At 44.3% G+C, this 26,617-nt stretch overlaps 1 protein-coding gene across 2 annotated transcripts in view; it reads left to right on the forward strand.

Moving 5' to 3' along the window:
- Positions 1-26,617, forward strand: part of ARID1A (AT-rich interaction domain 1A) — a 67,163-nt gene that overhangs the window by 14,997 nt on the left and 25,549 nt on the right. For both annotated transcript variants that reach the window (XM_034647332.1, XM_034647324.1), the window contains exons 2-4: positions 10,073-10,285; positions 11,609-12,061; positions 13,272-13,388. In XM_034647332.1, coding sequence (XP_034503223.1) covers positions 10,073-10,285; positions 11,609-12,061; positions 13,272-13,388 — 783 coding nt within the window. The remainder of the gene's footprint in view (positions 1-10,072; positions 10,286-11,608; positions 12,062-13,271; positions 13,389-26,617) is intronic.

Raw genomic sequence — 26,617 nt, forward strand, 5'->3', positions numbered from 1 at the left:
GTAAATAATTACAAATAACCATGATTAAATTGTAATAAATGTGCTGGAGAGTACCGCCTTCAGTAAATTATCTTCCAACTACTTTTTAAAGTAAGTTTTTATTTATGATTACCTTGGCTACTGGGTGGCTTTGTAATGTTGGGCTCTTGGGATGGGTACTGGTCAGTTCTGATTCCCTTTCCCTTCACTGCTCCAGGGTCAAGTGTTACAGGAAATTCTCCATCTAAGATTGGACTTGTAATGGGCTAGAGTCCATTGTTTCTCATCGAGGCTCTTCTTTGTGTGGAGATGCATTGCAGGACATTTGGCATCCTGCTCCCCAGGTAATAAATGCCAGTAGCACCACAGAGTTGATGTGATAACAAAAAAAAGGCACTTTCATACATTTATTTCCAAACACTTCTCAGGGGTTTAGTATTGTTCTGGTTGAAAACTATTGGGCTTTACTGTCAGGATTCTTGGGAGGAGATTTCTTGGGATTCCTTTGGGAGAACAGAGTGAAAGTAGGTGGAGCTTGAAAACTGGACTGATCAACCCTTTTGATGTCTGACTTGTGTGTTCTTGATTTTTAAGCAGGTATTTTGAAATTGCTTTCAACCCATTCTACTTTTTCTCTCATTGAGGGTAAAGGGAAGTAGTGTCTGTTGTATGTGTAGTTTATGAACTGGTACGTTAACAAGCATTTCACATATTTAATCGTTTCAGCTCTCTTATATCATTGCTAGACAGTTTTTAATCCCCATTTTACAGATGGTTCTGGTGCCAAGGGAAGTGACTTGCTCAATGTAGTATCAAAGCCTGTGCTTTTTTCTTTTTTAAAAAGCATGACTTCAGTTTGTTAGCTAACCTCTCTGATTGACCACTTCGGGTTTCTGGTCTTGAGTGTATGGGACCAGACCTTAAGTGTTCTAGTCGCTAAGCTTTGTTTCTAGAAATTTGGGACTTGTGTAGGATGATAATAGCTAACATTTTGGGTGCTAGAGACTATAGCAGTTAATTAAACACACATTCACCTCTAGTATCTCTAGACACATACCCACTAACTTATATATTTGAGTCTAGAGTATAGACATTAAACAAGGTAAATAGTAAACCGTAGAGTATTCTAGTGATACATCCTCGGGAGAAAGGTTAATCATGGACCAGGTCTAAGAGGTGTGCAGGATTGAAATTTCGGATGGGTTTACCAGGGAAGGCCAAGTTAAAGTGTTATTTGATGTGGAAGAGCGCTATACTAATAGCTGAAGAAAGCGTATCCCTGGTGGAGAGATGGGTGAGGCCAGAGCATGTCCAGCTGGTTTGAGGAAGAGGGTTTTGCTTTAATGTACTCCATTCATTCATTCATTCATTCAGCTCGGAGGGCACTACTACTATTGTCTCTATTCTGTTGATACAGAAAGTGAGGGACAGAAGTTGAAGGCCTTGCAAAGGCTGAGCTCTTAACCATTGTGTAGGACTGGCCACCCAGGGCCAAAGCATTTCCTCTGCATGAACAAGGTTAGGAATTGCAAGGCCTCTAGAATTTCACTTTCTCTTCCACAGTCCCCTTTCCTTTCCTACTTTTAAAGGAGGAAAGTTTGGTTTACGCACACATCTTCACCGTCCCGGAGCTTATATTCTAGTCAAGGATACACACCGTGAGCAGGATAAGTAAAGTATATAGTATGTTAGTGATACGTGTTTAGGTGAACAAGACAACACAGGGACTCGGTGTGGGAATTTGGGAAAGCTTGGCTTTGACTGAGAATGCTGCTTATTTAGAAATCTGGGAATCTGAGGTGCATTCCTGGTGGTTTCTCTATTGGCCAGGCACTGCCCTCTTCAGACCATTGTTTGGCTAAGGAAACTGAACGTGCATCTTTCTAGAGTCACTTGGTACTGGAGACGGGAGGAGCTCGGAAACAGGGCATGTAGCCCAAATGCTCCCAGACTGGACATGAGAATTGCCTAAGGAGATTCTTGGCCCTATCCCAGAGCTGCTGATTCAGAATCTGGAGGGCAGGATTCCATTGTGTTGCTGAGGAGGTTAAGGTACAACCTGCCTATTGCTTTGCCGCTGCCCCTCCCCACCCCCCAGCGCACCCCAGGGTCAGAGAACTGGGATGGGGACCCAGGTGTCCTCAGTCTAGTACTTTTCACCATGTTGTGCTGTTGCCTTACTCTTGAGATTAAAAAGTTGTAAAGAAGGGGACGTTTAATTTTCTCAAATGCCATTTCAGTTCCTGTTTAATCGTCTTCTCGGGGCCTTACTGTTTTAAAACCTGGGATTGGGGCAGTACCTAAAGAGGAATTCTTTCTCAAGAAGTTGTGTGGTTTCCTCAGAGGCTTTTGTAATTCTTTGGAAATGGGAGAGATTGGTTAGCTAAATTTGGTCTTTCAAAAAAGTGATCTTCATCATTTTCAGAAGAGCATTTTCTCTGTGAAAGGTGGCTAATGAAAGTGCTCTGGATGAGAAGGACTTTATCATTTGTTGAGTTCGTTAGTTTGGTGCTGTTGCGGCACTATTTGAAGGGCTCTTTCTGGAGCCAAAGAAGAAATAAAGAAAATACCAGCCACCTGGTTGTGGTTTTTCTGGCATGCCTCTTTTGGGTGGACAGCTGTGAGGTGGTTATTACAGTTGGCTCTCATAATCTGTTTGAGTTTTGCTAGATGATTCAATGACTCTTACCCTTTGGTCTCTTTTTTTCTACCCTTAGTAAGTTTTCTTGATCATTGATCTGGAAGGATGGAGCACATAGCCTAAATAATCTCTGTGCAAACGAGAGAAGCACCTTGTTCTCTGTCATTTGTAGAGACAGCATGGGTGGAAAGATCAAGTCTGAGGTCTGGGTGTGGCCCCTCTTAGGGATTTGGTCAGGCTGGTGCTTCAGGTGACGGCTTTGAAATGAGTTCTTAGTCTGCAAAGAGGAGCATGCCCTAATCTTTAGAATTATTTCTGTAAACAGAATAAGGTTGGTAGAACTTTTCATTGAGTTTGGATTTTTAAAAAAAGATTTAATTAATTAATTAGAGAGGGCACAAGTGGGCAGAGGGAGAGGGAGAAACAGACTCCCCGATGTGGGACTTGATCCCAGGACCCTGGGATCATGACCCTAGCCAAAGGCAGACACTTAACTGACTGAGCCACCCAGGCACCCCTGAGTTTGGATTTTTAAATTTATATTCAATTTGGACACTTAGGGAATTTTGAAAGATTTTTTTTAAACCTCTTTGGAGTGGTAGTTGTTGTTAATTTTCCTCTCACCATAGGCAGACGACCAGTTTGTTTAGAGCTTGAATGAACTAGAGCTAGAATGAATTGGTTTCCATCTCTTGTGAAGTAGAAAATTTGGGTGTGATTCTCAGGGTAAGAAGAATAGGACTCTTGGGCCGAGTGGGTTTGATTTCCTGGGTCAGGTGTTGGTATGCCTGAAGAGGTATCTTTCTTTTCCTATCATCAACTTAGCTTTAGAAAATCTTAAATAATGTCTCTGGTGAGGCCAAATAGGAGGTTAAGGAATGTCTTATTGTTGTCCTAGGTCACGAACAGAGAAACCTGACTGTTAAAATGCAAAACAAAATGAAGGAAGTCTCTTTATTTTAAGAGGCAGAGTTTGGGGATGAGACTAAACAAGCAGGTTTCTGGGCAGTTTCTCTTCAGGTCGGGTAGGGGTCCTTGACCAGTTTCAAAGCCATGAAATACTGGAAGAGTAAGAAAAGGATGAGGAGGCTCTGGATACAGATGTCTGTGTGGCCAGGGGAAGAGGGCACAATGGGAATGATTTATTCTGGTTAGCTAATGTGTACCAGGGTATAAAGGGTGATTCTTTTTAGGGGAGTCTGCTCTGTCCATCCTAGGATCCCAGTGGAGCCACGTGGAGCTTAGGGGAAGCTGAAAGCGTTGATTGGGAGAGGCCTTACCTTTTATATTTTTCCCTGCCTGGAATGCCCCTCAACAGGGGAGGGTCCCGAATGGGAACTGGATCAACAGCTGCCGCCTGTCCCTGTAATCACAGGAAGCTGAGGCCGGGTGCCTTTGTATGGGAGCTCCGCAGCCAGACAATAGTTTGTGCTGGCGGGGCCATGTGGCGAGTCACGTGACCCGGGGCTGTTTTCTGCCGGGGTCCTTACCCATCTGTTCTCTCGGCTCTTTCTGGGTTATCAGGCGCCAGTCCAAGTCCTCCCAGGCAGCCAGCTTCATGGCCAGAGATTACGAGCACTAACCTTCCTGGCAGGGGCGGTGTGGCTTCGCGTTTATGCAGATTAGCCATGTGTTTCTCACTTCAAGGCGTTCCACAGGAAAAGCCTTTTCCTGTGTTTGGCTCTCAGTGGGCGGTTCCCAGCTTACTGTACTGGGACTCAGCAAGCAGCAGGCGTGCACGAGAGGGATCACAGTACACTGGCCCCCTCCCATTCCACCTCCAGTGCTACGTCACCACAACACAACCGCTCGCGCTCTCATACTGTTGGTGTCATTCATTCGGTGCCAAGATTGCTTTAAAAAATTCCCTTGGCCCCAGTTCAAACAGGAGTACAGCTGGGATGTGTTAGATTTTAGGCAGTCTGCCCTCAATTTGAGATGAGTTATAAATAGCAGTGCCGACTTCCTTAACTACCGCTCTCTGAGGTAAAATGCAGGTTAATTACTGTGGGAATCAATTAGGGGGTTCTTTCGGTTAAAGAGCCAGGGATGCTTTTTTTTTATTGTTATTATTAAAAGTCATACAACAAATCTGGCCAGGAATGAATTGAAAGCACAAGGAGTAAGAAATAATATTTAGACGTCCAAATTCCAGGTTATGGCACTAAGTTTATACTGGCCCCAACTAGTTGGCATTTAGGATGACAGAACAAGTGGTAGTCAAGACTTCTGCTTTCTGATGGACACCTTTTCCACAGCCCTGGCCCATCCCTCTCTATTCCTGTTCTTGCCAGTCTTTGGGTACCAAATCTGGCCCTTTAGGTTTGTTGCCTGGTCACTTCCTTTCTGTATCTTTGGATTGGGACTGAAGTCTGAAGCTTTCCTCAGGTTGGACTTTTATTTCAAGAAAATTAAGTTTATCTTTCTTGGTGTCAGAGGAACATGGAGTGATACATTTTGGTGAATAGTATCTTTCTGCTTGGAAGTTTAAAGGAGGAGGCATTGGGGGCGGTCTTCTCTGCTCGCTTCACAATCAGTCACGGTCAGAAATTGGAGAATTTGAAGTCCATTTTGTTATATCTCGGCACCCCTGAGGGTTGTTATGGCTTTCCTTGGTGCAATAAGAAGTTGTTCAGGATTCCATTAGCCCACTGGTCTGGGCTAATTCCTTTTGCCTGGAACAGGGGAATTCTATGCAAATGGTTAGTCCACAAGCTGTTCTGAATATATTCAGAGGGTCCAGCCTACCAGGCATCCTTGCCTTTGATGCCCCTAAACTGCATCTTTTGATATATTTTTTTTGGCAGGCAGTTTGTAACATGGCCAGTGATCTGGAAAGAGATAAGTGATGGATGGAGATGGATTTTTTTCCCCTATGGCTCTTTTCCCCTTTTTTACTTTTATTTTTTATGAATGCAGGAGAGTATATAGCAAGGGGCCCGACTTCCCTGATCAGGGGGGCATCATTTTCCTCTCATTTATGTGTCTTTGTGGCAGAGCCTTTGCTTTTGAAGTATAATCACAGTAATCTACTCCTGTGGTTTCCCATTGAAAGGATTTCCTCTCCATCGTTCCCAGAGTGGAATCTCTGGCTCTTTGCAGCCAGAGTTTGGTGTTTCCCTGCCTCTTCCTTGGTGCCTGCAGACTGCTGATACTGGTTTTTCTGTCTTGCATTTAGTAGGGATTTTCCTGGCTTGAAATTGCTATTTTCCAATAAAACTGATCAGTGATGATTTAAGGCCCCTTCTCTGTTATGAGAGATTGTAAGATGGCATTTCATCTATCACTGCAAATCACAAATCTTTCACAGTGGTTTTAAATGTAAGAAGTGTGAGTTAGGTCTCTACTTACCTCCCATTCTGATATGAGCAGATGTTTAACTTTGACACGAGACCAGAATAGTCAGATTATTTGAACTGTATATGTTTTAGTTTGCAAAGCTGCATATTCTGTTGATTATAAACCTTTGGTGAAGGGAGGGGGTCAGAAACCTGATGTCTGGGAAGGGGAAAGGTCCTAATTTTATTTTTAGAATAAGAATTTCTTTGACTTGCATTTATTTTTGGTCTGCAAAGATTTCCTGAAGTTGATGGAGGAATCCTTGAAACCTGTATTAACTAGCCCCCTCTAAGTAACTGTCCTCCACTGGGAGTACAGGACCCTAGACATGAGGGAGGAAAAGGTAACTTGCTTTTAGCCTTTTGTTTCTAAGCTGTGTTCGGGGATACCTTTGCAGTTTGAAGACCTCTCTGGTATACCATGGCACTTAAGATTCTTCTCAAAAGTGTGCGTGTTCTCCCTTGGCTGCTTGTTCTGCCCTACACTCTTTTTTCTTTCAGTTCAGTCCACATTTTTTTTCTTCCTTCAAAGTCATAACCTGGTTTAGGGTGTGCTCCTGGACCTATGGCTAGATGGTTTGACCTGGGCTTTCTCCCCATAGCATCCCCTACCTACTTCTTACAGTAGGGCAGCCTAGGACATTGAAGTTACTGAGCCCTAGCTCTGCACTTGGGGTCTGTGGCAGGGGGTGGAGGGGGATGACTTTGAAGGTAAAACACCCGATCTCTGGCTTCTTAGAACATAGTCTTGAGAGATGCAGTCAGTTAACTAGACAACTAAGTGCCAAATCTTACGATTCTGACAATTTACTATAGGAAATTTAGAAATGTGAGAGATCAGAGTGTGCTGAAGAATGGGAAGTGCCTTCATGTTGAGGGGTTGAGTTTCTGCTAGTGGAAGCCGTTGTGGACAGGAGGGCAGGGTAGGATCCATTGTGTAGAGCTGGGCATGCCCCATGTGGGTGTGAGACTGAAAAACGTGTAGAACTGGAGCACACCGGAGGACTTTAGAACCGGGCAGCAGAGCTATTTATCATTATTGATAATAGCTACTGTTTATTGGGATTTAAGTGGCACTGTGTGTAGTGTGTTATGTGCATTTTATTTTTTAAAGATTTATTTATTTATTTAGAGAGATTGCGGGGAGGGGCAGAGGGAGAGAATCCCAAGCAGACTCCCATCTGAGGGCAGAGCGCAACGCGGGGCTGGATCTCACAACCCTGAGATCACGACCTGAGCTGAAACCAAGAGTCAGATGCTTACCCATCTGAGCCACCCAGGCGCTCCAAGTTATGTGCATTTTAGGTGAAAAACTTTTCACCGTTTAGATGGACTTATGATCAAGATCAGAGTGATAGAGTTAGGATTTGAACCCAAGTCTATAGATTCACTACATTCTTTGCTCTTTCTGTGCAATACTGTATAGGATGTAGACAGGAATTTTGGAGTATTGGTGAACAGGGAAAGATGAAAATGATTTGTGAGCACTGCTCTAGAACTGTGCAGTCCAGTATGACAGTCACTAGCTACATGTGGTTATTTGAATTAAAAGGAAATAAAAATAATTTCGTCCCAGGGCATCTTGGTGGCTCAGTCAGTTAAGTGTCTGCCTTTGGCTCAGGTCTTAATCCCAGGATCCTGGGATCAAGCCCAGCATTGGGCTCCCTGCTCACATGGAGTCTGCTTCTTCCTCTCCCTCTGTACCCCTCCCCCCCCCATTTGTGCTCTAGCTGGCTCTTTCTCACTCTCAAATGAATAAATAAAAAATCTTTTTAAAAAATAATTCAGTTCCTCAGTCACACTAGCCATATTTCAAGTACCTAATAGTCACATGTCACAGAAAATTTTATTGGACAGCGTGTCTCTAGATCTCACTTAGTAATATACATGAGAATCATCCAAGGATCTTAAGGGGTGGAGGGGGTCAGGGAGCCCAAGCCCTTCCAGACTCCCTAAATTGGAATCTATGGGGAGAGACCCAGGCATTTGTGCAGCTTCACAGAAAATTCTGATCTGTAGCCCTGGCTGATAGCTACTGCTCTAGAACTTCCACAGTAACCATGGTAATGACTGCCCCTCTTGTGTTGTGGGGCCACCTGGATTGACGGAGATACCTGGAGTGGGCTGGTCTTTCTGTTGAGCAGAGGTAGTCTCTTCACCTGGGGGCCACTTGGACAGCAGCTGCAGTTGGGGATGAACTGAGGATCTGGTCGTTTTATGTGGCATAATGTGGCTGTTAAGCCCCTGAGCTCTTTATGGGAGAGACTGGTGATGTTTTGGCTTCATTGCCAGGTGTATCTGGGGAAGACCACATGCTATTTATTACTTACTAGTCCAGTTGTTGTTAAATTTGAATTTCCTAAATAGTCCCAAAAGAATTCATGTAGCTCCAAAATGAATGACTGAGATTTTATTGGAGCTTCTGATACAGAGGCAGGACTTAGGCAAAAATTTGGTAGGTATGATCGTTGGAAACAGCACTTTAATAATATTGACATGTAGTAGTGATTTGGGATACAGTTTTACTGTGGTTCACTGCAGTTTAGAAACTTGAAGGGTGCTTCCATCCTCACTGTTAACCCTTTTAGCTGAGACTTTGCTGCAGCTTAAGAATTTTGCCTCTCCTTTTTTTCCTTTTGGTGTTTAGAAGGATAGTTTCTGTGGCTTTTTGTCTTATCCATTTTCCTCATGACACCTCAACTTTCCTTCTATTATAAAACAGGTAGTACTCTGCCCCCCAAAAAAGACATGTACAGAGAACCAGTTATCTGAATGTGCCTCCCTCCACTTGTCTTATCTTAGAGGGCGTTTATTGTTTTTTAAGGTCTTATCCACCTTTAATTATAGAATATTAATTACAGAAAAGCAGAACAGGAAGGGACCCTAGGTGTAATCTAGACCAGTGGTTCTTACAGTGTGGCCCCTGGACCAGCAGCATCAGCACCACTGGGGAATTATTACAAGTGCATAACCTAGGACTAACCCTGAACCTATAGATTCAGACACCCTGGGGGTGGGTCTCATCAGTCTGTGTTTTAAAAAGCCCTCTAGGTGATTTTGATGCATGCTAAAGTTTGAGAACCACTGGACTCCTTAATTTGAGAGCTAATGATATTCAGGCCCAGAGCATTAATATCTATTCCCCATTCCCAATTTAAGATTCAGTTTTCAAGTTTTGTGTCAAGTCCAGGCCTACTCTTCAACTCAGGTGTATCTATTTAAGGTGTTTAGAGATGACATCCCCCCACCCCCAGCCAACCAGTATAGGTAGGCATCTCTGGCTGCAAAACATGCTGGGCTCTGTCTTATATAGCTCCAGTAGGATAGAGTTATGTCAGAAAGTGAAGGAGCTGATTGAACCTGTTGTCCCACAAAGAGCTGAAAAAAAGCTATGTTTGTAACCAAATACTTGTGAATTATACTTTGAGCTTCCATTATTGGCGTACGTTTATATCCTGTCCTATAAAGAGACAAAAGTTCTATCCTCCTTACACATTCAAACTCTTAAATATTAAAGGAGGTGAACTTTTCAGTTGAGATGCCCAAGGCTCTAAATTCAGAGTCAACAACTATAACTTAGCCATGTTACCCATTTAGAAGCATAAATTTAAGTGCTTGTGCCATAGTGTAAATAAACTACAGATAACGCAAGAAAATAGATTCCATTATTTAAAGAATGGAAGCATCTAGATGCTTATGTATTTGAATCCCCAGCCACAGTATTGAAGCATTAGTTTTGGTGGTGTTAACAAGATCATGGCAGAGTAGAGCAGCACCATCCATTTCCAGCTGAAGGGCCTTTGTTCTGATTTTCTGTATCAGAGTGTACATATATTCATTGCTCCACACCTAGCCTGTCCCTTGCGTCTCAAGTAGTCACACTTACAAAGTAGTACATAGCTTTCATAGTGGTATTTTCATTTCGCATATGGTAAAATCAAGGTTATGAGGAAGGTTAAATGACTTGCCCAAGAATTACTGGGTCTGTACCACTACTTTTTCACAATAACTGTTTTCCTGTGTGGCATACAGACCTGTACACTTGGGTTTATGTACATATATTGGCCAGTGGCAATTAAAGCTTCAGGTTAATGAAATGCTTTTTATTTTGTAGCCATCCAGTCCAATGGATCAGATGGGCAAGATGAGACCTCAGCCATATGGCGGGACTAACCCATACTCGCAACAACAGGGACCTTCATCAGGACCGCAGCAAGGACATGGGTACCCAGGGCAGCCATATGGGTCCCAGACCCCACAGCGGTACCCGATGGCCATGCAGGGCCGGGCGCAGAGTGCCATGGGCGGCCTCTCTTATGCACAGCAGGTAGATGGTGACTCCAATTACCTTGACCCTTGTTGCTGTCCATGATCTGGTCTTGAACTGTAGAATCAGAATGAGTCTTTGGCATGTAAACCTCTCTAAAGGAGCATAGGCCAATGGGCTCAGTTGTCTGCAGTATGCTGCTTACAAGGCCAGGGTTGTGGGCATTATCTCACATGTACTCAAAGAAGAACTGTTCCCTGGCCATAGGCTGTACGTATCTGTGTCCTTTGACTTGGCTGAGATCATGTAGATCACTACATGAGTAGTGATCTCTGAAGGAGGTGGGGGAAAAGGCAGGGGCCAGGCACCTATCCACTGCAACCAAGAAAAGCCCCTTGTGTCATGTGCCCTGGGGATGGAACAGGCCCTTCTTGTTTCCCAAGGCGTTCGACATATAGCTGTCTGATTTAACATGAAAGATTAGGAGGGACTGGGAATAGAAGAAAAGGGGAAGATTGAACGGTAGTGATGCTAACAGTGCTATTATAAATGTTAAGATTTCCTTCATCTCCTTTGTCTGGCCATCTGCACCATTATCTTTTTATTGTCATTTTTTTGTTTTGACAGCATTTTCTATCATTTATATTTGAGTAATACTCATACTGAAAATGGTGATGGACAGAATATAAAACCTAATTTATAAGACTTTAAAGCAAAGTATGCCCTTAAATATGGGAAGTAGGATACTGTCACTCTGGGTTTTTTTTTTCCCCCCTCCAGTGAGCAGATGGGGGAGAGATGGGTGGGTATTACTGGGTTGGTTGTTTTTTGTTTTTCCCTGCTTACTAGATGTACCCCCAGTGCCTAGAACTGAGCCTGGTACAAGTGAGCAAGTAGGCTTTTAGATATTTTTTTGAATGAAGACAGAATGAAAAAGAGAACCAGAGTAGCTTAGCGATTTGCACAATGTCTGGGTTACTAAACCCTTCGTTTTTAGTCGGCTGAGCCAGGCTGCTGTTGACTATTCGTTGTGGCTAGGATACAGATTCCTAGCACTTAGAAAAACAGTCTAGGCCATGATAAAGAGGAGGTTCACTGGTGAAAACGGCTGCTCTCGAACTCTTGTAAGTTGCCCAAATATTAAACGGTATAAATTTTCTGTGGATGAGTGCAGTCCGCTTGTAAACGAACCAACTAGTAACCCAGCTGGGCTGTCTGTCCTGGCTCAGTTCAGAGAGGGATGGTAGGAAAAATCATGGGCCTTCTAAGTGGGAGGCTTGGCTTGCCTGCTTTCTATACCCATCCTCAGACTGTAGCTTCTGACAGAATACCTTTCTTAATCCAGAAGAGTCTGTGCTAAAAGTATCCTTTCCTTTCCTACAGATTCCTCCTTATGGACAACAAGGCCCCAGTGGGTATGGTCAACAGGGCCAGACTCCATATTACAACCAGCAAAGTCCTCACCCCCAGCAGCAGCAGCCGCCCTACTCCCAGCAGCCACCATCCCAGAACCCTCATGCCCAGCCTTCCTATCAGCAGCAGCCACAGTCTCAGCCACCACAGCTCCAGGCTTCTCAGCCTCCCTATTCCCAGCAGCCATCCCAGCCTCCACATCAGCAGTCCCCGACTCCATACCCCTCCCAGCAGTCCACCACCCAACAGCACCCCCAGAGCCAGCCCCCTTACTCACAGCCGCAGGCACAGTCTCCCTACCAGCAGCAGCAACCTCAGCAGCCAGCCTCCTCGACGCTCTCCCAGCAGGCTGCGTACCCTCAGCCCCAGTCTCAGCAGTCACAGCAAACTGCCTATTCCCAGCAGCGCTTCCCTCCACCACAGGTAAGGTGCCCCTGCCTCTCGCCCTTCCCTGCGTGTGACCGCAGACAGCTTGGGGCTTGGTGTCAGGAGAACTTTGCCATACAAATTGGTTCTCTAATGTGCACTTAAAAACCAATTAAACTCTGGGTAAACATGCTAACTGGATTGATTGAACTAATAAAGGCATAACCTTCTTAACTGCATAAAAACCCGTGGCTCTTCTTAGTGATGAAGAAATAGGGCAATGGAAAGATGCATAGATCCAATAAGAAATTAAAGATAATGGGACTGGTTTTTTGTTTTTTATAAACTAGCATTCAGAACTTGAGCATCCACCTGAGTTTGGTTTTCTTAAAAAGTTACTTTGGGAGGCTGTACTGTACGTTCATTCCAGCTGCCATTACATTCTGCTCAAAATATTTTGGACCCCTTCGTTTGAAATTGCCATCAGTGCTGACATCACATTCTTTGGAATATTCTCAGTGGTGGCAAGTCCTTTCATTTGTTGAAGGTGGACTTGATTTTAGGAAATAGCTAAAAATCATTTGTAGCCATGTCTGTGAACAAGGTAGGTGATAAAGCCTAAAAATAACAATTTGGGCTTTATTCTTTGAAGAGCACAGAAGAGGAGAAATGACTGATTGTTCACAGGTCCACTAAAGATTGTGTGCATTGGTGGCATTATTGGAATAAATAACTCATCCCAAGGTAATATCTTTGAAGGAAGCAATACTCATTTTAATGCAGAGGTTCTAGCATGAGGTGTTTTTTTTTTTAATTAATTGGTTTCCTTACTTGATAGATTAAAAAAACTTGTAGGTAGTCATACTTTAGCATTAACTCCAAGGAATAGCTGTCTCTGGCGATAAATGGTCAGCAGTGCTGTTCAGAGTCTTAAATCCACTATTGACATTCTTTTCTCTTTTTTTCTTTTTAATTAAACAACTTTAAGTTTTTATTTTACTTCCAGTTAACATGCAATGTCATATTAGTTTCAGGTCTACAGTATAGTGATCCAACCCTTCTATACGCCACCTGGTGCTCATTGACCTACTTGTCTTAAGAGCCACACCTTGTAGTTTTCTGCCTTCAGATAATATTGTGGGCAGTTGGGCAGTTTCTTGCTCCCACCTGCCCTCTGTGAGACAGTCCTGTAGTCCTTTCACCATGAAGCAAGCTTGCCTGGTTTACCAATACCGGGCCTTCACAGCATTTGTTTTTCTTATTTTAGGAGTTATCTCAAGATTCATTTGGGTCTCAGGCATCCTCAGCCCCCTCAATGACCTCCAGTAAGGGAGGGCAAGAAGAAATGAACCTGAGTCTTCAGTCAAGACCTTCAAGCTTGCCTGTGAGTATTCTTGCCAACCTCTAAAAGATGATGGGGCAGAGAGGAAAGCAAAGAAAACTGGTTTCTGGTGGATGTTTTGTTGGTATGACCTAAATAAACAATGCGCTATTCCTTGAATTCAGGTTGAAAATTCTAAATAGGAATTTATGGACTGACCTTGTGGAATGTTTGTTTTGGCTGGTTGCCTGGGGAATAAGGTTTGGTGGTCGCTATTCAGAGTTCTTTTGGTTTTGCGTTTTGTTTTTTAAATCTTGGGCTCTGAGGCATGGACCAGGTAAGGGACAGAGAAGATGAAGATATTGTAAGCACTGTCTGCTCTCCATCAAAGTTGAGGGAAGTTTCAGGGTTGTTTTTTTTTTTGTTTGTTTGTTTGTTTTTTTTTTAAAGATTTTATTTATTTATTTGACAGAGATAGAGACAGTCAGTGAGAGAGGGAACACAAGCAGGGGGAGTGGGAGAGGAAGAAGCAGGCTCCCAGCAGAGGAGCCTGACGTGGGGCTCGATCCCGTAACGCCGGGATCACGCCCTGAGCCGAAGGCAGACGCTTAACCGCTGTGCCACCCAGGCGCCCCTCAGGGTTGTTTTGACCTTACTTTCGAGGGTTTAATTTTTAGGTTTTCGTCTTAGTATTTAGCTAGGAGGTACGATCTGGGGTGCATCCAGCCTGGATTGTCCCATTGAGCATGGGCTGAGTCAGAGCAGTTTTTCTGGTGGTTTTGTGTGAATAGGTGCTTTGGTCTAGTAGCGTGCCTGGGGCCCTGATGCTTGATTGTTGTTTATGGATGGACTGACTGTATCCTGAGAAAGGCAGGACACTCTGCTGATGAAGAGCTTGGGCTCTAGAGCCAGAAATCCTGGGTCTGCGTTTTGACTCAGCCACTAACTCTGTAGCCTTGGGCAAGTCATTTAACCTTCCCCTGCCTTCGTTTTTGCATCCGTAAAATGAACCTAAAAGTATCCACTTCATGGAGTGGTTATTAACATGAGATAGGTTAAAATAGAGTGCTCATGCATTGTGGGCCTCCATAAATGTCAGAGATTCTCATTATCATCTGAGAGGGCATAGGGACTCTACTTGATACCTGAGAGACAGCACCAACTAGTTAATAGTAGACTGGTTTTAGGAACATTTACACCTAGTCTTAGCTCTGGGTACTATATGTGGGCAAGTCACACAGACTCTGAAAATTAATCTGCTGGGCACGGGATTAAAATAGGCTGCTCTAAAGTCTAGTAAGACCATTAGTAGCAAACCCTCCATTACAAATCCTGCTTCAGTTAGTAAATAGAAATTCAGCCAAACATGTCTAGATAAAAAAGTCTTTTGAAATTTTGATTCTACTCCGATTTGAAGTCTACCTCTTCAGTTATTCTGACTTGGGAGAAAATGGTCTCTGGATCTCTAAGGAATAGTTAGGAGGTAGGAACTCTCTTCATCATGAAGCCTCTCCTGGCTTCCCCTGAATATCTCTGAGCCATAATCTGCATAGGGCAAGGTCCCCAGAGTCCCTCAGTACCCGTTGTGCAGGCATCCCAGGCCAGGATGAATAGCCACTGTCAGATGGGACCCCTGAGACTGTTGACTTTCTCAGCTGAGGAATTGGGCGAGGTTGTGTCTGAATAAGGCAATCCCTCTTTGTTCCTTTTTCATTAATGACTGTTGCAATCCTTTTCTGCATCCCAAACTTCACTGGAATGTGTTTTTTAACCTGATTCAGTCAGAAGTGTGTAACTACTCCCTCATCATCTGTGGTGTGTAGCTAAATCTGGGTGAGGTGCTATTGTGGCAAGAAACCAAAGTGTTTGCCAGTGTTTTAAGTTGCTCCCCATCAGAAAGTTTCTGCTTGCTCCTAGTAATCTTCCAGCAGAACTGTATTTGTATTTTTCAGTCCTGAGAAGCCTAGCATATAAACACATTGCATGTCTTCTAAGGGTTGAGAGCCTTGTACCGTCAAATCCAGAGTTTCTGATTTGACCCGCTGAAGTGAAGACAGCGGCAGCTCGTGGGCCCAGGGGAGGATTGTTCCTGGGTAGCCTATCGCAAGGAGCATTCCCAAGCTCAGGCTTCTACTATAGATTCATCCAAATGGGTCATTTACTTTGTGGTAGAAGCTCTATGTGGGAGGTGAGCTGGCTGGGTTATTGGCATCTTGTTTGTTGAGTTGCTTTTTATCCCTCTGCTATTTGGACCAAGAAACAAAAGGTGGTTATTCTTTGAAATTTTGGTTTGATGCCAGGTTTGCCTAGCCAGGCTGGGAAACGGTCACATTTGAAGAACGGAGAAGTCGAGATTCCCTAGAAGGGGCCCACTCTTTTCTGAAGCAGTTGTGTCAAGGGATCCCTAGATGTGCGGTGGATTCTTTCACTCAGCAGATGTTTATGGGGCACCTCTTTGTGTTTGGCCCCAGAACAAAAGCTAGGCTGACTGGATGGCCTCTCCAGTTTTCCACATCCTCCTCTTTGCTCATTCACCTTCCCCACTTAGCCCTAAAGGCCTTATGATTGTGACCCTTGATTTAAAGACTCATTATGGTTTCTGATCCTGATTATTACAAAAATTAGATTTTGAGGAGTTTTTGCTCAGCTATTAATGCCAAACCATTTAGCTGCTATTATCCTGATTATGTTATCCCTCTATTTAAAACCTCTCAATTATTTTTCATTAATCTTAGAATAAAATCCAAAATCCCTAATATTACGTAGGCTGCCCCCCGCTTCTGATTTCGGTCTGGAATGAGGCCTGAGACTTTGCGTTTCTAACAAATTCCTTGATGCTGCTGATGCTGGTAGGCCAGGGATGGCGCTTTGAGAACCTCTACTTCATCCTTTTTTGCCCTTTGCCTTGTTATCGACTTTGTCTCAGTTTTGTAAGGCCCCGTGCTTTTTTCTGCTTCTAGACTTCTGCACAGACCCTTCCCTTTGCCTAATACACATTTCTTCCTAACTCCTTGTTCATATTTCAATAATCTTGTTCAAGATTATTTCCTCAGAAAACTCCTTCCTAATCAAATGTCAAAACAGCTTAAATGGCTTCTATGATGCCCTCACTGAATAAAGTCAGTTTTTATTTTTTAAAAAATGCAATATTTAAGACATATTAAAAGGTGTAAAGAATGATTCAGTGCCTGAGGACCCATCTTTAGAGATCAAACCTTGCTAACATAGGTAAAAGCACCTCCTACAGCCCTCTGGGATCACTTCCCCATCCTTACACCAGCAGAAACACTATCCTATATCTGAGGTTTCTTTGCTTTATGTCAGCAGAGCAGTTTGCTCATACTGCTATACTTGGGTCTCTTCCACTTGATGGTAAGCTTCTGGAGGGCAGGCACTGTGTTACTGACCTGTGTGCCCCTAACATCTATCACGTGAAGTCCCAGACCAGTGGTTCTCTACCTTGGTTGCACTTTAGCATTACCTGGGAAGCAAATGATCTTAAAAACCAATGACTGGGGTTCACAGAGTTCTGAATTGTTTGGGGTTGATGGGGCTTGGGCTTTGCTGTGGTTAGAAGCTGCCCCTGGTGATTCTGATTTGTAGCCCTGGTAGAGATCCACTAACCCAAACTGTTTTTTGTCAGTATTTATCTCAAGCGTAATTTTAATTACATATTTAACACAAGCTCAGTGAGGGCTGTCTGTCTCTGTCTTGCTCATGGCCATCATAGTGCCTGGCATAAAGTAGGCTCCAGTTCAGTGAACAAATGAACCTGAGCAGTATTTATTACAGTGTTCACTCAGAAAGTGTACATCTGACAGGGGACAGCTTGACCATATTGTAAGGTTGTTGTTTTCACTGCGAGGGCAAGGCAGGTATCACAGCCTGTTAGGGGAAGGCCTAAACTCCATTTTAGAGGATGGATTAATTTATTTGTGCTTCCTGACAGTGGCCTTAGGAAGAAGTGAGGTTAGGGTTTGTCATCTATCTTGTAAAATAGCTACTATTTCACCTTATGGTAAGAAGGTTCTTGTAAGGGATGGGTAAGCAAACCTCTAGATGTTTCATTAAGTCTTTAATTTCCTTTAGTTTGGGCTAAATCTTTAAGGGTTTTCATCTGAAAATTGGTATCTGACTTTTGATTATAATCATTTTTGGGAATGACTTGGAGTTGCATCTTTAAAAGCTTCTGTTTAAGTGATTCATTCAAGTGTATGTGGTTTCCCTAGAATAATGAATGCTTCCCAGTTTTTTTCTTACTGAGGCGCATTTGTAAATTTACATTATAGTCTGAAAGTGTACTTGGGATAGAGTTTCCATTCAGTGGTGGAAAATAGATCAGGATTGAAAGCCCAGATCTGGAAAGGTTAACTAGATCAATGTTTCTCAAACTTTAGCATGCACTGAGAATCATCTGGAGATTATTTAAAACACAGATTACTGACCTACCCAGAGAGATTCTGATTCAGTGGGTGTAAGGGTGGAAGCTACGAATTTGCATTTCTAGCAAGCTCTCAGGTGGTGCTGATAAAAACCGTACTTGAATAACTGAGTTTAGGTAGTAGTCCTTTGAAAAGGGAAGAAAAAATCACAAGACTAGGAAGCTGTGGTAGTAATTGAATAACAGTGGTGACTTACACTGTAGTTTGACTCTTGGTGATCTGGAGGGAAGGCCGTGGGTTGAAAATAGTGGAAAGAGAAGAGGCTTGGGAGAAACAGACTGCCTGCAGCCGCGGCCTCAGTGCAGTCTATTCCTGGGGGTAGGGCAGCCTTTGACCGCAGTACCACCCTGGGAGTTTTCCATGTGGCACTCACTGGATCCCTTCCAGAAGTTGGTCACCAAATCCCAGTCTACCTCAGAAATGGCTTTTTGAATCTGGTTTCCCCTGTCCTACCCGTTGCCTTTTTTTTTTTTTTTTTTTTTGAGGCCCCTACCTCCCACCTAGTGTCTTACCCCTGGCTGTTCTGTTTCTTTTCCCTCCAAGTCTGTCCTCATCATAATCATCAGAGTACTCATCTTAAAAAATCAAATCTGGGGGCGCCTGGGTGGTTTAGTCAGGTTAAGTGTCCGACTTTTGGTTTCGGCTCAGGTCATGATCTCAGGGTCCTGGGATTGAACCCTCCATCGTTGTCAGGTTCCCTCCTTAGTGGGGAGTCTGGTTATGTCTCTCTCTCTCTTTCTCTCTCAGATAAATAAATATATCTTTAAAAAAGAAAAATCTGGCAAGTTAACATTACTGCTTTAAAAAAAACCTCTGGCTACCTGTTGCCTATGGGTTTAAGCCCAAGTATGACACAAGTTCTTTGTGATCTGGAGGATAAGGATATTAAAAAAAAAAAAAAAAAAAGTGGCTACGTTTCCTGTCCCTTGAGTAAAAGCTAGTACACTGTTTGCTGTGGGTATTCTATAGAAGGCAGACAGGCATTAGACAAGGGTTAGGCCTTGATGACTTCTGAGGTAGCCTGTGATTTGAATATGACATGGTTGCTGCCCTCAAATATTCTTCTTTGTTTCGTTAGTAAAACAGATAGAAGAATGTATGCCTGAATGTTACAATGGGTATTTTCCTAGTTTGGTCAAGTCAGTGATCATTTATGTCTAAATAGTTGAGGGAAAACATGGCAGAAGTTTAGAATGACCTAGATATGGATATACTTGGGTGGTTGGAAAGGAAAAGTACAGCATGAGCAGTGGCCAGGTGGGGGTGGGGTATAGTATATGTGATACTGGGGGACTGGTCAGGATCAGGCTTCTAGGGGGTGGGGAGTAACAGGAAGGAAAGCTAGATTACAGGGGTTAAGGCCCTGGTGGGCCAAGTAAGCCATTTGAGTTTGATCTTAGAGGCCTACAGATATGCTATTAGAGCAGTAACATGATAAAACTAATGTTATAAAGAATAATCCATTCATGTATAGTGTGGTGAGAAAAGGGGAAAGTCTGGAAGCAAGGGGAGAAGTTAAACTGTTGAAATAATTATGGCGAGAAGTGTGGAGTTGTACCCCTCTGTCTTGTTTGCATAGCCAACTAGTCCCAGTTCTGAGCTGTGCAGGAAATATTCTGCAGAACTGAAAGAAAGTGAGTAGAAAATTTAATGATCTTCAAGGGGGGTGGGGAGAAAGATCTCATTGACAGAAATAGAAAGGTTAATAGGAAAACTCATTTTGGGGGAAAACCAAGTTCCATGTAGTGAAATGTTTAAAAACAAATGCTTAGCTGCTAGTTGGAAACAGGAGACTGCAACTTGGGTAAGAGTTGATTGAGTCTGGGTCGAGTCCAAGAGCAGTCTGTGGAGTGATTCATAGTTAAACCTTGGAATGAAGGAGGCCTCCCAGGCCATGGCTTATGGAGGGAGGAGCCAGTGGGAGCCCTGGACAGTGCCTGTGGTCATCAGGTAGAAGCGCCCAGCAGGTAGCTGGTGAGCTTGGAGGAGGACTAGGATTCTGTCCTGTTTATGGAAGCCCAGGGTGGTGGTGGGGGGGGTCCACATCACATTTATATTTCAAAGAATATAAAGTTGGATTTGTCAGGAAGCAGGTTATGGGGTTCCTTTTTACATGTGGAGAGGATCTGATTTCTGAGGTCTGGAGGAAAGGAACAAGGGAAAGGTGTAAAGGTAAAGAGCATTCTTGAAAGGCATTGAAGGGAAGGGGCAGCTGAATCAGCCCAAATTCCTCTGCTTCATCTGAAGACCCGCATGTGTATAAGGCAGATAGAAGGGTGAAGATGCTGGCAGAATATTAGGAGGGTATAAACAGACTTGTCTTTCAGGAGTTGTGAAAGAAAGGAATCAAGGGCACTCACTGGGTTGGCTCACAAAGGACACTGTACCCTTGACTGGAAAAGTCTTAGAGGCTGCTGTTGAAGAGCTGGATCACACTTGTTTCTTCTGGTAGTGGAGGTTATTGATGCTGGGAATGAGGTAGAGAATAGGATTAGGATTTTTAATGTCTATTAAATTATCTACAGATTTTTTTTTCATCATTTGGGTTTCTAAGTCCTTCTTTAGATTTCACATAGTAACACTGTAGCTATTAGCACTCATGTTTTACTACTCTGATGTTCTCAGACCCCAAGAGCTTGGGTTACAGTGATCTGGAAAGAGGAAATGGGAGGGAACTATGTTGTTCCTGTAGAATCCAGATCTTAAGAGGGCAGGAGTGAGGCCAGGAACGGAGCTTACAGGCAACACCAGTCCTCCTAGAAGAGCAGGAATTGAAATGTACTGAGTAACCACTCCTTTTTTATATTAGAAGAAACTAAGGGTCACAACCAGGATTTGAATTCAGCCGTCTCTGATATTTCAGGTGGAATATTTCCTCTAGCATCCCACCCAGCAGAAGAAAGACAGTCTGATCCTCTCTTCAAGTTCAGCCAAAAGCCTCAACCCCTTTGCCATTTAATATTTACTGGACTTGTCCTGAAAGGATTTCCATTTCTTTTGTTTTCCTAGGCCTTCTTGTCATGGAGGCACAGCTGAGTTGTGAAAAGGGCAGCTGCAGTACAGGGAAGGATGGGAGGAGAGGGAACATGTCCAAATCGATAGGGCAGGTCTGCTGGAGGAACTAACCAACTAGGGAATCCCCTCAGAAAGTGGAAAGTTGACTAGAGTTTGGCTGTTTGGTTCCCCTTGAGTTGGACGGGAGCAAGTACTTTTCTGTGCCTTTCTTCTTAGAGTAGTGTCCTGATTAATGCTAATGTTAATGAGGTGTAGAGCCTTCCTTCTGAAAAAATGGGGTCCATTATCTACCAGCACAGACATCACCTGGGAATTGATTTAGAAATGCAGGTTCTTGGGTCCCACCCAGCTTTATTGAATCCAATACTGTTAACAAGATCCCCAGGTAATTCATTTGTCTAATGGTTTTAGAAGCAAGGAGTTAGACCCGGAGAACGGAGAATAAAATATTCAAATGAAGTATCAAGCTGGGGACTTTGGAATACAAGGAGTTTTACTGACTGTGTCTAGTAACATTTAAATAATCTCTGAGTGTGGGGGATGGGAGTGGGAGACCACCACCACTTGTTTTGTGGTGCTTTGGGGGTCCTGGTTCCCCACGCCTACAGGCCAGACCCCACTGTGGGGCCATCCGCAGCTCCCAGCAGACCTGTGCAGCCTTCTCTCCAGCCGCCCGGGTATGCCTAAAGCTCCTCACAATCCCCAGTCCTTCCTGCCTTTGTCTTCCTGCTAGAGATGTCTGCCCATCCACTTTCCTGCTCTCTTAATGCCTGGCAAACTCCTATTTTGGCTTCAAAACCTAGCTGAAATACTTTCTCTGGGATTTCCCCAGTTTCTTCATGTTGGCCTGGCATGACGCAGGCACCTCTGCTTGGGCATCGGGTCTGCATCTAGCACCTGGGCCAGGCAGCTGGCTGCTCGGTAAACCTGTGCTGAGCGGCCCCAGGTTCTTGCTGCCCACCTGAGCTTGGAGGCCAGCTTTTTGTTGTCTAGGTTTACTGAGGGGAGGAACAGAAATCCTCTGAAGGCTTAAAAAATCCGAATGCTTGAAGGATTTAAATTTTACACTGTGTTGCCTTTTGTCACATTTCATGGTAAAAGGAAACAGGCCAACAGTTTTTGCCTAGGCTTTTGATGGCTTATTTTTAAGGGGCCAACAAAAATGCCACTAGCAATTTTGGTACTCAGAGAAGCTGGGCCTTTCTGAGATTGGTGACCTGTTTTCTTTATATCTGACTGTGTATCTGTGCTTGCTCCCCTTGAATTGTAGCCCAGGTGCTCTCAAAAAGTCTCAGAAAGGAAATCCCCACCCCCTCTGTCATATCTGCCCAGACTGCTCAGAGCAGCGTGTACTTCATGCAAGTAGCCGTCCCTTCTCTAGAACGCTGGTTCTCTGGCAGGGCTAGCCAATCCGCTTCTCCATCTCAGTCACGCTGCTCCGGCCCTGATACTGCCTGGTGCCTGCTGGAGCCTGTGCTTCTAGCCGTGCATTTCTGTATGCTTGTTCCTGGGCCCATTTCCTGTTTCTATTCTAGTCACTGGTGGCTCAGCTCTGCTTCCTGCCTGTGTGTCTCACACAGATTCCTCTTGCTAGAGCCTTTTGTTTTCTTCAGAACAACTTCAGTCTGAAAACGAACTGAGCCTTACTTCTGGTGTGATGGCCATTGGGGTCAGTTAGCCCTTCTGAGGACGGGCAGGAAGTACCTCCTTCCCACCAAGCAAACTATACACCTTGGATTTGATCTTGTTCTTTAGTTAGTCCCCAGCCCTGCTACAGGAAGCTGGCGGCTCATTGCTTAGACCAGAAATTGCTATAAGAAGACGAGCTGGGATCTTTTGCAGCCAAACCTGTCTTCACTCCTCAGCTGCGCAGGGTTGTCAGGACTGGTTCTTTCTCACCTGGAGCTTATAAACATATTTCTTGCTGCTGCGGAAGATACTTGGTACCGTTTCTAGCCCAAAGCTTCCTAAAGTCCAGAGATACTTATACGGGGTTGGGCAGGTAATGCTATCCTCAGCAGAGTAAAAGCTTGCAGAGAGTGTAGAGATGGAAAGAAAGCATGTGCTGACTCAGCCTTCTATCCTGTATGAGCAGTTCAGCAGCCCCCCCCCACCCCCACTCTCGGGTTCTAGTGGGAGGGAGAAAATACAGGGAGGTTGTAAAAAAGGGAAGAAGTAAAGGAGCTTGTTCTGGACAAGTATTTTAAAGTTCTAAGACTCCTCCGTCTTACCCATTTTCCCCCAGAAGATGCTGTCTTGGAAGAGAATATGCCTTGTGAATAACTGTTCTCTCTCCTTCACAACTATTCTTTTGGGATCATCTGATAATCCTGTGTCAGGTGGAGTGGTTTCTACAGTGAACCCTAGGCCTAGGTATGTTTAATAGAGAGGCGTTTTTTTTTTGGTTTTTTTTTTTTTTTTTTAAGATTTTAGTTATTTATTTGACAGAGAGCCAGCGAGAGAGGGAACACAGGCAGGGGGAGTGGGAGAGGAAGAAGCAGGCTCCCATAATCAAATAATTATTGTTGTTTTAAGCCACTGAGTTTTGGGGTGATTCGTTACATAGCTAACTAATAAACCTGTGCTTTTTTTAAAAAAAAAGATTTAATTATTTGAGAGAGAGAAAGAGATAGACTGGGGGGGGGCGGGAGAGGCAGAAGCAGACTTCCTGCTGAGCAGGGAGCCCAATGCGGGGCTCCATCCCAGGACCCTGGGATCACGCCCTGAGCCGAAGGCAGATGCTTAACAACTGAGCCACCCAGGCGCCCCAGAGAGGGATTTAATATAGGGATTTGGGCTTACAAAATTGCTAGAAAGATGGAGGAAGCGTGCTCTAGGCTTGTCCTTCAGGAGCAGGACCTAAAACTAGATTTGACCCACCAGGGAAACTCCTACCTTTGAGCCACAATCATGTTAATTGCTGTAAGTCTGCTGTCCAGGGATCAGTAAGCTAGAGTCAAGGAAGAGCAGCTGCTGCCACCAGAACCAGTACCTGGCTTATTGGAAGAGGAAGCCAGCATGCTGTTGCAGGAACGAGTGAAGGAGACAGAAATACGGTCTCTGCCATACTTTGATCTAATCTTGAGTTTGCTCCTAATTAGTAGACCTGAATTGTATCTAAACCCATTCACGAGGGATTCTGGGAAACGTGGTTTTTAGCTTTTGAACCTCTACAATTAAGAGTAGAATGGGGACATGTGAGCTGGTCCACAGAATGTTCACTACGCTAACACAGACATTACACTCCTCCCCTTTACCGCCTAATCTTACATATGAGGAACCTAAGACCCAGAAAGGGTAAAGGGCTTGTCCAAGGTCATTCAGTAAATGAGGACATTCGGTTCCCTGACTTCCAGTCCAGTGCTTTTACTTTTAGGACCAACTCCTATAAAGGATCGGTAAAAATCGCCTGTAAGAGAAAGAAGAATGCCATATTCTCTTCTCTTTGGAGAGGAGGAAGAGGTATGTAGAGATGTGGGGCTATTTCTAGGCAAAGGTAGTGATACTATAGTTTCTGGATTTAGGTCTGCTCTCCAGGAAGATGTAGGAAATACCCTGGAAGGAAGAAACCTCAAAAACTAGAATTTCCTGAGTCAACATATGGATGGATTCAGTTACCTTGGTGACCATGGCTTTCTTCCACCCCCCCCACCCCACTTCCCTTTCTCTCCTATTGGTGCTTTTTTTTTTTTTTTTAAAGATTTTATTTTTTTGAGAGAGAGAGAGCGAGCCCGAGCGGGAGAAGGGGCAGAGGGAGAGGGAGAAGCAGACTCCCTGCTGAGCAGGGGGCCTTATGTGGGGCTTGATCCCAGGACCCCAGGATCACGACCTGAGCTGAAGGCAAATTCTTAACTGACTGAGGCACCCAGGAGCCTCCCTGTTGGTGCTTTTATAACCTTCTGCAAAGCTGTGTGGGAGATTACCTCAGTGAAGTACATGCCCTGGCTTCTGCCATTGTCCTTCTCCAAAAAGACCCAACAAAATCAGAAAGCCAGGCCCCAGATGTGTGCCAAGCTGTGTCTCATCTGTCAGGGGGTGGAGGGAGCGGGCTAGAGGAGTGCTGGGCTTTTTGAACAAGAAATAAACCAGGCCGTCCTAGAAATTCTATCCTTCAGAAACCACTAGGGCCCCTACACCAGAGTGAGAATCTGTTCCACCAAACTTGGTCCAGAGGGGGGAACACAGGGTATGGAGCTATATTAACATACCTGATAAATCAAGCATAGAATTAGTTCTGTTGTCTTTTTTTCATGTTTCTAAGATAGCTGGCATTCAATCTTTGGGGACCAGTGCTTGCTCTCTTGTGCCATCCACGTCCACAGCCTGAACCTCTTCCATCTTCCCCACTTGGTGTCAGCATGGAATTGGCTGGTATTGTGACATAGTCTCTGACTGCCATTGGGCGGAGCTCACCTTCAAGTGGCTAGCTAGCTTGCTCCCCATTTGACCTTTCCCAGGGAAGCTAAGAAGCCATGCCTTGTTGAAAGTGGAAACTAAGAGTTGAAGGCTCAAGCTGAGAGTCGGCAAACCTGTCCCTTAAGGCCAGCTTTGATGTGGGAGGAATATTGAATATTGTTTACTGAGATAAGTGAAGGTAATTTCCTGACATTCGGGGGAAGGTAGGAGAAAAATCAAGTTCCAAATAAATGGAATCAGTGTTCAGAGCAACTGTTATTAAGAATATTTGGTCATTTTCCCCTCATCTCTTACTTTTAGAACTTGACTATGTCTTTCCCTATGTTCAGAGTTGTTCTTCTGGTTTAAGATGCTATTCAGTCCTTACTCTCAGGTCTGTTTGTTGCATACCTTCCCCCAAATCTTCGGATTTTATCTAGACCAGTAGGCCGTAGTAGGGAAGACCACTGGCAAATATATATTTAGGGGTTTAAATAGCAAATCTAGGAGTCCATCGAGCTCCCTAGACCTTGGTCTAAACTGTGTTCAGCCCAGTGCCAACCTTGCCTTCCCTAGTTGTGCACGTTGTATCCTTGCTTGCTTTCTGGTTGCCTATAATTCTGAGGAGCAGCTGGATGAGGTGGAAGCCTAAGGCCACACCCCCTCTCCCTTACACTTCTCATATCTAGAACTCTGTCTTCTTTTCTCTGTTTCTTTCTTCTCCCCCTTCCCCCCCCCGCCCTCCTTGCTCAAATTCTAGGATTTCAGCTGATGATCATGGTGGAACAAGGTCTATGTGGTTGGCTTTCCTAGCAGGAAATGCTTAACTTGGGGAAAGTAGGGAGTTCCTAACTTCTTTGCTTTCTCAATCTTTACAGGGCTTGTTTCCTGCTGGGATTAGAACAGCCCTTTTCCATAAATATGCACTGTTCTTGACTGCTCTAACTCAGGCCCAGCTCTGACCCAGTTTCATTTTTTTTCCGATTTGAGTTTGTTAGCTAGTGACCCTTAAAACACTGTACATTTTTGGCAAAGAGGTGGTTTCTGACTAATAAGACATTCTCTCCTGGCCCAAGTGAGAAGCCGTTGCAAGGGAGGGGTGTGTGTCCAAGGCTGGTCAGGTAGGTAACATGGTAATTTACAGGCCTGGTGGGGACTGTGACAAACTGGAAAACAAAGTTTCAACTGATGACTGCACTGTTGGGAGTTCTAGGATCTATTTTTTTCACCAGTTGGGAAACTGGAGTTTTTAATGTAGGATCTCGGGATTATTAGAAGGGTTTGTATGGAGTGTTGTTCAATGGGTTAAAAGGTGCTTTGACACCTGTGGGTCTGTCCCTGCAGCTTCGTGTGGAGAGCCCACGAAGCTTTGGCTCCCTTGGAGCTGGTATTTAGAATTTTCTGGGGGGTGGGGGCCAGCTGTGGGGAGAGCCATCTACC

The sequence above is a fragment of the Ailuropoda melanoleuca genome, chromosome 2 (genome assembly GCF_002007445.2).
Source record: "Ailuropoda melanoleuca isolate Jingjing chromosome 2, ASM200744v2, whole genome shotgun sequence".
NCBI classification, from domain to species: Eukaryota; Metazoa; Chordata; class Mammalia; order Carnivora; family Ursidae; genus Ailuropoda; species Ailuropoda melanoleuca.